At 33.8% G+C, this 12,357-nt stretch overlaps 1 protein-coding gene across 4 annotated transcripts in view; it reads left to right on the top strand.

Annotated features, from left to right (window-relative positions):
• The window catches only part of DCDC1 (doublecortin domain containing 1), a 277,838-nt gene that overhangs the window by 33,047 nt on the left and 232,434 nt on the right, over positions 1-12,357 (top strand). For all 4 annotated transcript variants that reach the window (XM_034417189.2, XM_087877949.1, XM_034417191.2 and 1 more), the window contains exons 6-7: positions 6,918-7,123; positions 8,734-8,827. In XM_034417189.2, the coding sequence (XP_034273080.2) occupies positions 6,918-7,123; positions 8,734-8,827 (300 nt within the window). The remainder of the gene's footprint in view (positions 1-6,917; positions 7,124-8,733; positions 8,828-12,357) is intronic.

Raw genomic sequence — 12,357 nt, 5'->3', positions numbered from 1 at the left:
AACTTTCTTTAGGATTTCAAAAGTTAGTAAATGTTCAACATGAATTTCTGCTCCCAATATTTTCAGTCTCACAACACTGCAAAAATACATTTTAAAAAAATCTTGTTACAATTAACCGATAGCATTTACTTAATGATGTTCCTTTTGATAAATAAAGGAGATATATTATTTCATACTATTCGTTTTATTTTACAAACCTAAAATTTTGAATGAAAAAATCCAAACAATTTCTTAGTAAATAGCTAAACCAAGGCTGAATTTCTAAATATTCAAGAATATTGCACAGAAATGTCATAGGCCAGTATCTTCTTCAGTTTTAACATTTTGATTTCAATTCAGTTGCTACTTATACTAAAAACATATAAAAACTGCTTTTTGAGTGGTTTCCACTGTATAGTGACTATCATTAACTCTCTATTTATGCCGGTGTAGCCATTTTAACTGAGGTCTTGTTCAGATGCTACACATTGAGACCCCTCTTCTTTATTGGAAAAGTGGCAGGGACTAGGTTCCAGTAGGAAAATATTTTTCTTCAAATAATTACTTGGAAATTGTGTGTGTGTGCACGCGTGTGCAGAAATTTTACATTTACAGAGAAAAATTAAGACATTGCTGAAAGGAAATGAATAGGCAGGAGACAAATGGGTGTTTCTGAAAATTAATGGTTGCTGAGGAAAGGTTACTACTTTAAAAAAAAATGACTATCATTGTAATATCTGATTATGATTTCTCCGTATTTTCATTCCAATCCTGTTCTGTTAGTCTTCCCCTTGGATCATCTTCTTCCAGCTTTGTTTCCTATCTTTATTTTCCTGCCTTTCTAGTGCAGCTACCCCTTCCCATTCTTTTTCTTGGTGCTTCTTATTTGCTCTTTCTGATGATTGGAGCATGCATGCATGTTTAAGTGCTTGGGAGAGATTTCTGGGAGTATTTTTGGTTGGTATCTGCAGATGGGGACAAATCATTTTATACTTTAGTAATTAATTTTGATTTAATTTCAGTTTATTGTTCTTAATACTGCTTGCCCCTGCATTCAGGTACTTATTCAAGGTTTCGGCTCTTATCTTTGACACTTTTAGGGAAAAACATAAAACTTTGTCTAGTGCTTGAATCTAACAAGGTGAGGACACTTCAAGGCCACCAATTGCCACATAAAATATGGAATTATTAGGGGGGAAAACCCTTCAAATTTAAAGCAATAAGGATGAATAAAATCTCTATGCATTTAAAGTTGAGTGGTCAGTCAACAGTTGTGTTTAATGCTTTACTCTTGTCTGCAGCAAAAGTTCTAATTTATTTGACCCATGTTTGGATGTCTTCTGCCAAATTAACCCAAGAAAATGAACTAAGTATCAAGAATTGTTATTCACTGATGAGCCCAGATGTGAGGTGTGGCTGCAACTCGCTATTGATATTATTCATTCATTTATTTATCATTCAGATTTCCTAAATAATATTCAAAGCAATATTTGAAATATGACATTATTGTACAAAGCAACCAAATAAGAAAAAGGAAAGTCAGAAATAAATTATAGCATTTAAAAAACTAACAGTATTTCTGAAACCTAGTGTAGTGTCATTGTTTTCAGATCTCTTGTCAACCCTTCGAGATGGACTAGGTCAAGAAATAGAGTTCTATTTTATTGACATAGGTTAGAGTAACAAAATCTTGAAAGCTTGACTATTTATTTCTCCCCCTCTTATATCAAAGAGAATTATGGCAGAGCCATTTTAACTTTCTGATATTCTCTTCTTTTCCCAGGTTTTACTCACTTTTGCTAAATTTCTTTTCCAAGGTTATCTCTAATTCTCTACATCAACCCAGCAACCGTTAGGACCTGAGAAAAACAGCCAAGGAATAAGTCTGTCTGAGCTCAAAATAATAAAATTTGTTAGAAAAAAAGTCTGAAATAAAATACAATATTTAAGCAAGAAGAGTTGCTGTCAGATGTGGAATATATGTATACAATTCAAAGCTGTATATTCTGGCTTTCTTCCGCCAGTACATTTGGGATAACAGGGAGGATGCCAATCTGTAGAATAAAAGACATGATCTTGGCAGAAACATGCAATAATTTCTCAATATTGTACAGTTCTAATCTTCCAGTGAAATTGATTTTGTGATCTGGTTTACATAGAGAGCCTAACACGTTTTTTAAAAAAGATGTGCCAGTGTACACCTGGATTCCATTTACATAAAAGTTACTAGTTATGAGAGGTCCTTGGAGCTCTCTGAGCTTGGTTGTTTTCTTGAAGACATTTCATTACCCAAACTAGGTAATATCATCACTAGCACTGAAGATGTTATCTTGTTTGGGTAATGAAACATCTGCAAGAAAACAACCAAGTGCAGAGAGCACCACGGACCCGTCATTTCAACCCTGAGCTACAAATACCCTTCCTTATTGTTACTAGTTATGTTATCCAGTATGGGAATCCTACAGTTACTAAAGTGTTAGATTGGAGAGAGTCAGTCAAATTCCGAGCTCAGATGACTTTGCTGGTTGACTTTGGGTCAATCATTCTTTCTCAATCCAGTCTACCATCTAGGGTTGTTGTTTGGGATAAAATTCAAGGAGATCCTGATATAAACTGTATTGAGGTGTTAGAGAAAAGCAAAATAAAATGTAATAAATAAATTTACTTTAAATAATGATCTTAATATAAAAATCCTATTATACTGTATTTTCAAGTACTACTTAAACTCAGAATGGAAGGAAAATGACAGATCTATCTAGCAAAGTGAAATATTTGGGATATTCAGATGCAATATAATAATTTTATTTACATACTATCTTTTCTCAACATGCAGGAGAAGTATGCTGAGTATATTTTTCCTTGTATAGTTTTATTTAATGAACATTTTAAGGAATCCAGTTTCTTATTAGAATGGCATATTTTGAGGTAAATAAACTTATAAAATTTATGATAAGAATACACATTTCTTTCAGACTTTTAATTTTTTTTCTTTTAGATTTTCTATGGCATTTAACCTACTGAGTTTATTAATCTATTGTTTTATTTTCCCCAAATTATTTATAGATGGTATTTATAAAATTGTTTTTTAAAGTTAAAACTTGGTGCTTCAGTTTGCTTTTTTCCTACGGCTTCCTCATTCCTTTTCCAGTGTAGCAGGATCCAATCTGAGTCGGTTACCGGGACCAGAGTTTTAGTTTTCCAAGCTTTCAGACCTGCGCTGGAGGCCATCCTTAGGGATCTTCTTTCTCTCGAAAGAGAAGGAGAAGAAAGAAAGAAAGAAAGAAAGAAAAAAAGAAAGAAAGAAAGAAAGAAAGAAAGAAAGAAAGAAAGAAAGAAAGAAAGAAAGAAAGAAAGAAAGTTCCCTGAGGGTGGGCACCAGTATGAGTCCGAAAGCTTGGAAGACTAAAGCTCTGGTCCCAGTGACTGACTCAGCTTGGGTCCTACAACATTATCCTGAGACATGTATATTTACCTTTATTCATGTCTCTTTTAATTTGTAAATATGTAATCACTCTCTACCCAGGAGAGTGTAGGTATATAACATGGTTAGTCATTATGCTCTGCATTTCTTTGGTCTCATTTCCAATTACAAATGAGGTTTTTGATTGTGTGTCATGAAACAGGCCAGGTTTAATCTTTTCCAGAAGTTTCTAATATACCATTATATTAGGTCAAGAAGAGCCCGGATGGATGCACTACCTCCTTCCCATTCATGCCAGAGGACATCCATTAACACAATCAATGCCATACCAGTCCCAAATCCTGGTCTGAACTGAAAGGGGTCTAGATAATCTCTAGAGGCTGGAGATTGGACAAAATCTGTCCAGCTCAAGCAATGGTCCTTTGAGGAGGGGCACATCACCATCTCTTTAAGAGCTGGCGGGACCACTCCCTCTCTCAAAGAGGAATTACCTATTGCCTGCACCCACTCATACATTCCTTTCCATGAAGCCTTATGCCTAAATAATGCACTTACTGTATGCATACTATTGTTTGTGCTAATGTACATTTGACAGCACTTTATAATAGGTTATGTTAGGAAACAGACTGGAATGATATACAACATCATTTATGTAGGCTATTACATTAAAGATCCAGAAAGGCTGTTTTATTTTCCCTCCCTCCTATACTCCAGAAATTAGGAAAAAAATGATGAAAAGAAAGTACTAAATATTGTGAAGGTGTTGAAAAAAGGTAAGGCTAAAAATATAGATAATGTAATGGTTATATGTGTAATTGATATAATGACCAAAATATCGGATGCCGTTTTCTTTATGGGGTTGCTGTGTAATTACTTTAATATGTGTATATGAAGATAGCATCTGTGCCTGACAGTTGGAAGAACTCTATAATTGTTCCTTTATTCCCCCCCCCCCCAAAAAAAGGAAAAATAACAAAAGCCAATGCAAAAACTACTGAGGTTAAGTTTGTTGAATGCACTGGAAATATGTTTGGCAGAATTCTGATTGAAAGAATAAAAAAGTTGACAACAAACAAAATTTGGAAAGTACAATATGACATCACAATAAAGAAGGAATGTATGGATCAGATTTCTGTTTTTAATAATTATTAAAAATGTATGAATATGAGAGTGTACTACATATTGGTTGATTTAAAAGAAAGTGTTTGATAAACTGAATAGATTTGAATTCAAATTGAATCAGCAATTAGCCTCATATAAAGATGTATTATCTCCCCTTGTTTAATATATTTTTGCTAAGGTGCATAAGGAATTCTTGTAGTGATGTTAGAAGTATGCTGATTGAAGGCACATGTAGTTTTTGCATGAGGATTGCTTGATTTTATTTATAAGTCCCAAATAACTTATAAATAACAACAATAGCATACAAAAATGATATTACTGACTGGAAGTGCAAAATATCAAGATAAAATTAAAATAAGTCAGACCAAAGAAACAAAACTTTGTCAAAACAAAGAAAGTGTGACTTCACACTTCCCCTGCCCACAAGATCTGGGAGAACAACTAAGTTTTTAGTGATTTCTTAAGCAACACAAAGGATTGTGCTATTTTCACTTTTTAAAATACAAATTAAAATGAAAATAGTGGGAAAATGGGGATCGGAAAAGGAGACAGAAAAAAGTGTAAGGGTAAAGGGGGAAAATCCCACTTGTGGTCATGAATTGAAGATTATCAAACCAATAATTAAATAATTTCTACTACCTTAAACTAGGTACTATGTATATGTACTACCTTAAACTACACGTAACATGATAGCAGTGTTCCAATATTTGAGGTGTTGTCATAAAGAAGATGGAATCAACCTACTCTCCAAAGCACCTGAAGGCAGGACAAGAAGCAATGGATGGAAACTAATCAAGGAGAGAAGCAACCTAGAACTAAGGAGAAATTTCCTGACAATTAGAACGATTAATCAGTGGAGCAATGTGCTTCCAGTTGTGGGTGCTCCAATACTGGAAGTTTTTAAGAAGAGACTGGACTACCGTTTGTCTGAAATGTTATACGGGTTTCTTGCCTGAGCAGGCTGTTGCACTAGAAGACCTCCAAAGTCCCTTCCAACTCAGTTATTCTGTTATTCTTTACTAATGGTTTACAATGTAACATTTCAGCTGTAAATAACTGCACATTGTAAACTTAATTTGAAAAGCAACTTCTATATTTGTGTATGTAAGAGAGAAGAGATTGAGTACACTGGATTTTAGCAGCAAATACAATAGAGAAAATGGGATGTTCAAGTTAACTTTTCTAAAACCTCCATTACTTTTCTTGTTTGAATAGATCTCTGTTGTGCATGTATTATTTAAAAAAAGTAAAAATGATCTGTATTTCTCAGGATAAATAAAGTTGTTATACTTTAGATTATTTACTACATGTAGTTTACAAACAGAAATTTCCTCAAATATTGTATCTATACAATGCATCACCTAAAACTAATCTCCAATTTTGTAATGCAAAAATCATCATGTTTATTATGCTATCTTTAAGGAAGTTGGTGTTGCCGTTAATACTTAATATAGTACTTTATTTAGTACTTAAATAAAATAAAATACTATTAAGATGTTATATAGTTTTGAGTACTTTTCTTCTTGAATCTAATGAGGCTGTCTTTTTTGTCTTGATATTGTCTTGATATTCTTTTGTAATTAGTAGACATGCTACAAAAGTAAAATAGATTTTTAATCTTTTCTTCCACCTGATAACTCAAAAGTGTTTATGATTTTGAGACATTCTGGATGGGCCTACTAAAGGATTACTCTGGGCAGAAAGGCATTAGATAAACTATATAAATAAACTATAAACAAAGATCTTTAATCAAAGTTACCACTAAGAAATATATCTTAGGTTTTTCCTTGGTAACAAATACTTAATTTTTATCTTCCTAACCTTGCAAAAAATAGATTGATAGCCAAGGTAGCAGACAAAAATTATCAAGTATTTACCCTTTCGGATTTAAGTTTTTCTACTAAGATATTATGCATGGGGTCATTATTTTAGGAGAAGAATTAGGAAACCAGCTGTTAAATGGATCATTTGTATGAGACTTTATGAGCAGTATAAATCTAGACAAATGTAGCCCAAGGCTCAGAAACAAGCATCTTTGATTTTATGAAGCAAAGGTGAAGAAAAGTGCTTTGCAGATGAGAAGTAAAATGTTGCTTTCTGATCAGCTACAGAGGCATGCTAAGGTGAATTTTAATTATGACTAAATTGTGGTATTACTCTTTCATACCCTGAACATCTGTTCCCTTCAGGAATGATGATTTATGCAGGCTATCAATAGAGACAGCTTGCTACAGCTTATGTCACGGTTTGCAGAAAGATGGGGTCGTATTTCCAAAAATATCAGCTTTTATGTGGATAGCAGCCAGTGTGTTATTAAGGTAATAGGCGAAAGGGAGCATGATATGTTCGCTTTTAATTCTGAAACTAAATATTTACTTTACTTCTTTTCTTCCAGACCATCTGTTGTTAATGAAGAATGCAACTTGGACACTGAATGGTCTCATTTTTCCTAGAGATGTCAAGAGAAGAAAAGCTGAGCCTGTACTTTCCAAACGTATGAAGAAACTTATAGAAAAACCTATGATTAGACTTTTGGTGTTTAAGAACTGCATGGGACAGGATGGTTATGAAATAGCAGCATCTCCAAACCAAATTGAAAAGGTATATTGAGATGTGGCATGGCAAAATCCAAGTTTATGAAGAAAATTTTCACTTTTGTTTTATTATTTGTAATTGGTCCATTAAGATATATGTTTAGAGTAGAGATAATTCAGCTGTGGAGGTTACAACAAAATTGTAGGTATACCTCCCATGGATAATTGAATAGATTCCATTATGCATTGTTACATTTTGTTTGGATGCTTTACTGTATCATTAAATCCAATCTTTTGGGTTTAGATTTGGGATAGAGACTTGGGCTCATGCAATTCCATTAACATTTGTATGTGGAGAACTAGAATTGATCTACTGAGATTTTTGTAAGCATTTAAGTTTGCTTTATAATTCAGAAAACAAATCTGAAGAAGTTGAGCATTACAGAATTGGACATGAAAATAAAGGGACATAGATGGTTAATAAATGGTGTCTGGAGCAAGTAAATTAAAATGTGTGATACCTGGGCACTTCTTTCCCTTAAATAGGCCTAATTCCTCTATTCCCAGCTTTCACTTAAAAATATCTATTTTATAGAAAAAGGTCTGCTTCAAAATGTTTTCAGTTAATGAATGAATAGACATAGCAATAATGAACATAACCAGTATGAAGATGGAAGTTATATTTGCACATTTGTTTGTTTCATGTTGAGAAGTGTTTCCTATAATTTCATATAAAATATCAAATTTATTGAAATGATAATTCAGAATTTTAGAATTTGAGGTAGCTAAGATTTGGTAATAATGTCTGTATTTTGCAAAACCCTCCCCCCAAAGGTAAAAGTAAAAGGAATGGGTTAAGACATTTCTAACTCTTTTCTTTTAAAAAAATGATGAGTTCTAAAATATTTAAAAATGCTGTTTCCAAAACATGCAGATAATAGCTATTTTTATTATACATTTGCCTAAAATAGCAGTCCCACAAAATAGTGCAGTATTATCTCCATTCAGGGCTGAAGGGTGGAGGTTACAGTAATTATGATGCCATATATACTCATGAATAAGCTTATTCATGGATAGGCCTATTCTTTAATTTTTAATCATGTATGCCACTGCAGATAAGGTGATCCAAAAAATGTTTGTATGTTTTAATTTTCACAATTGTCCCATCCATGGGTGATCTACAGATTATCCATTTTTAATGGTATCTGGATAAACATTCAAATGTCATTTTAAACAAACAGCACTCCTTAATAGCACTGATGATATTACCTAGTTAAGGTAATGAAATGTCGGCATGAAAACAAGTAAACTCAGAGAGCACCAAGGACCCCTCATTTTAACTCTGAGCTAGACATATTCTTCTTTAAATCATTTATCTACTGATGGCTTATTTGTGAATATATATATATATATATAGGATATATGGGTAGTTTAAAAAGAATTACCATATATACAGATAAGCCCATCCGTGGATAAGCCAAACCCAATTTTTGTAGTTTATTTTTGCACTTAAAATTCTCAGTTTATTTGTGAGTGTAGGGTATATGGTAATTCCAGTATAGTGATCCTATTTCCTGTTATGTTTTATATTTAGCTGTTTATGGTATCTATCTGTTTCATTCTAAAAAAACAATAATATTTAAATATTAATGATTCTGGTTTTGATTTTGTTTTAAGTTTTTAGATATTTGTACCATGCGACTGAACCTTATTTCACCAGCAAAGTATATATACAATATGCATGGCGAAAAAATGGAAGATCTCCTAAATGGTAAGAATTGCACCATTTGCTATTATAAAATAACAAACAACAGCAGCAGTAGTATGTATGAAAAGCAACCAGTTCATGCATGCATAAATGTTTGAATGCTAAACATAAAAAAGACTTGTAGCTTTATTGGGGGGCAATGTAGCCTATGATTTCAATAGTAAACTGAAATTTTCATGTCAATCAAATCATATTATTTATTCAATGACCGGATCAGTTTTCAAGAGTTTTCCTATAAAATCTCTTGTACAATGGGAATTTAACTCATTTAAGGTTGCTACTTCTAGTTTCCATCTGAATAAATATTAATTTGTCACTATTCCTAATTGGAGCAGCATCATTGTAAAGTACCTTTTGGTTTTTATTTCTATGTGTATGTATGTATTTAAATTATTTGGCTGTACACAGGTAAGGACAACTTGTATAGTAACTGTATTTGGTTGAAAGACGGAAAAAAAACTCCTCAAAAGGTCTAGATCAGGGTGTCTAACTCGTGGCCCACGGGCCAGATGCGTCATGTGCTGGCCATGCCTACCCACATTTTAGCAAAGGGGAAAAAAGTCACAATGCATCCCGTGATGACAATGTGACACCGCGAGTTTGATACCTCTTGTCTAGATCATTGCAGAAAAATTAAGCATCCACAAAAATAAGTGTATTATTGGATTTCTCATAAAAGTTAATTTGGCAATGGTATCAATATTATAGAGTTAAATTCCTATATTGTGCTTTACATAAGCCCAACTGAACCTGTTAGTGATTTGCCAAATGAATACCTCATGTTGAAAGTGCCAATGGAGCTTGGGTCTCTCTCTCTCCCTCTCTTCCCTCTCTCTCTCTCTCTCTCTCTCTCTCTCTCTCTCTCTCTCTCTCTCTGTGTGTGTGTGTGTGTGTGCGTGTGCGTGTGTGTGTGTGCGTCTGTGTCTGTGTGTCTGTGTGTATGTGTAAGAGAGAGAAAGATGTTGTTCTAACCACAAAAATGTAGCTAGACAGATAAAACAGATGATTTCCATGTTTTATTAAATGGACAAATATAAATAGTTAGCAAAAGTGTGTCAGCAAAGTTTGGAAGGATTATTTAATACAAATATTCTTAACAAATGTCCTCTAAGAGGTGTGAGAGCATTTAACTATTATAAGAATTGATGAAGAGAGTCACTATTGTTAATTTAAAAAATCGAAGTGAAAATGAATAAATGTCACTTTGCGATTGCCATCTACAATGCTTCTAGTATGTTTGTTCTTATCTGAGAAAAAGACAACATATATTTGTGACATGCTCATAGCAACATTTGAAGAAATAGTTTCAAGGATTGGAGCAGTAATTGGATACATTTCAATTCATGAGAGAAGATATGTGTTAGATCAAAGGCTTAGAACAGGAACTGACAGAGAAGAAACTGATCTTCTTGAAGAAGAAAATCAAAGATATAAGCTCAATGGAAGAGAGTGACAATCAAAATAAGGAGTAGAAGTTATTTTGTGTCATGGGAATTTGGATACAGTTCTTAGACCTTTGCAGGAAAAAAAGAAGAGAGAGTAAAGAAGCCTTTGAGGTCAAACAGGAGACAGGAAAATGGACCTCTTTACAAGGTTGAAGATGTAATGAAACTGAATATTAAAAGACAATTATAAAAAAATAATGAAAAATGTTATGGTATACAGCAAAGAACTGAATAAAAAAAATCTGAGGAGATGGCCAGTTCAAACAGTACATACATACATACATACATACATACATACATACATACATACATACATACATAAATTGAGTAAACCTGTTGGCTTGTGAAGATTACTGTCTGCCAGTAGCACAGATTAGGGTACTAGAACAACTCCAAAAACTTGTCCTTAATTTATGACTATTCAATTCGCTGATACTCAGTGCTATAAAAATTGACTTATGTTCTGTGCACAAAGTTATGTCCATTGCAGTGCATCCACAGTCATGTGATCAAAATTCAAGTGCTTGGCAGCCCACCCACAATATACCACAGAGGTGCTTCAACTCCTTCTAACCTCCTATTCCTGCCCATCTATGCTCTTTAGCTGCCCTTCATCTTCCTTTGTGGAGCAGCACACAGCCCCAGAATTGCATGGTTCTGGGACTGCTTGCTACTCCCTGGGAAGCTTCAGCCTGCCCAGCAAGCACCAGGAAGTGTTCATTGACACAGATGCCTTCTCTCTTTGTTCCATGCAGCAGCCTTTCGCTTTTTTGTGCCCAGCCATCACGGCCAAAGCAGAAGTGACTCAGTGCCTTTGCTGTCTCCTTTTTACTCCTTTGTTGATTTCTTTTTGCTGCCTTTGAACCCAGCTTCTCCATCAAATGCTTCCTATACATGGTTCCCTGAGCCTTCGGATGCTGCACTTTCCTTGTAAAGCTGCGTTGTCTTTTCAAGGAATTAATACTCAAGTATTATGTTCAGTTCTGGGCCTTAGACCTTTAACTTTAAGAAAAATTCAGACAACTTGAAAGAGGCTAAGAGAAGGATACGCAACAACAACAAATCAAAAGAGTAGAATTAAATCCCGTAAAGAGAAGCTGAAGGAACAGGGAATGTTTTAGCCATGAGAAGAGAAGACCAGGAGATATAACACCATCCTTGAAATACTTTAAAAAGGGTGGACAGAGCATTTAAGAGTCATATACTGAGAAATGCTTTATTGCGTGTCTGGAAGAAATATCAATATAAGTTAAATGAAAAAATACCTATATGGACAGCACCCAGGCACGCAATAGAGAATACGAGTATAGAATGTAGACAGGATGTAATTACGTATAAAGATATTCTCATTATGGAGGGAGGTATATTAAAATTAAAATCTGTGAATGTGTTGAAAGAGGAGAAAATAATTCAAACATGGTTTCAATATGTACAGTTACAAGCCAGATGGAGAAAAGACCAGAAAACTGGTGTTATACAAAGTGACGAAAATTTAATTAAACAAATTAGAGATCAAAGCCCAATGCATATAAAAAGATTGTATAATATATTGATAGAGATGGACTCGGAAACAGAGCTAGTTAAGGACTGTATGATAAAATGGGCGCAGAATTTTGAACAGCCAATAATGATGGAAACGTGGGAGAAAATATGGGTAACAAATGTGAAATTTACCAAAGCGCAAAATTTAAGGGAGAACTTTTATAAAATGTTTTATAGATGGCATCTAGATCCAAAAAAGTTATCTCGTATGTATCCGAATGTACAACCAAAATGTTGGAGATGTAATTGTGAGGATGCTACTTATTTTCACATTTGGTGGACATGTAAAAAGGTTAAAGCGTTTTGGATTAAAATCTGGTGGATTTTACAAAATATTCTTAAAAAGAGGTTGAAATTTACACCACAGTTGTTTCTTTTGGGTATAGTTACGGATTGTACAGTTATAGAGACTAAATTGATTTTGAATTTAATAACTGCAGCAAGACTGTTGGTGGCACAATATTGGAAGAAGCAAGGTTTACCTACAATCCAAGAGTGGACAATGAAAGTTATAAATCTAGCGGAAATGGCAAAAATCTCGGCGTA

The sequence above is a fragment of the Pantherophis guttatus genome, chromosome 1, assembly GCF_059756535.1.
Source record: "Pantherophis guttatus breed Tessera chromosome 1, ASM5975653v1, whole genome shotgun sequence".
In the NCBI taxonomy this organism is placed as follows: domain Eukaryota; kingdom Metazoa; phylum Chordata; class Lepidosauria; order Squamata; family Colubridae; genus Pantherophis; species Pantherophis guttatus.
The sequence above is the reverse complement of the archived record's forward strand: the minus strand, read 5'-3'. Positions and strand labels throughout refer to the sequence as shown.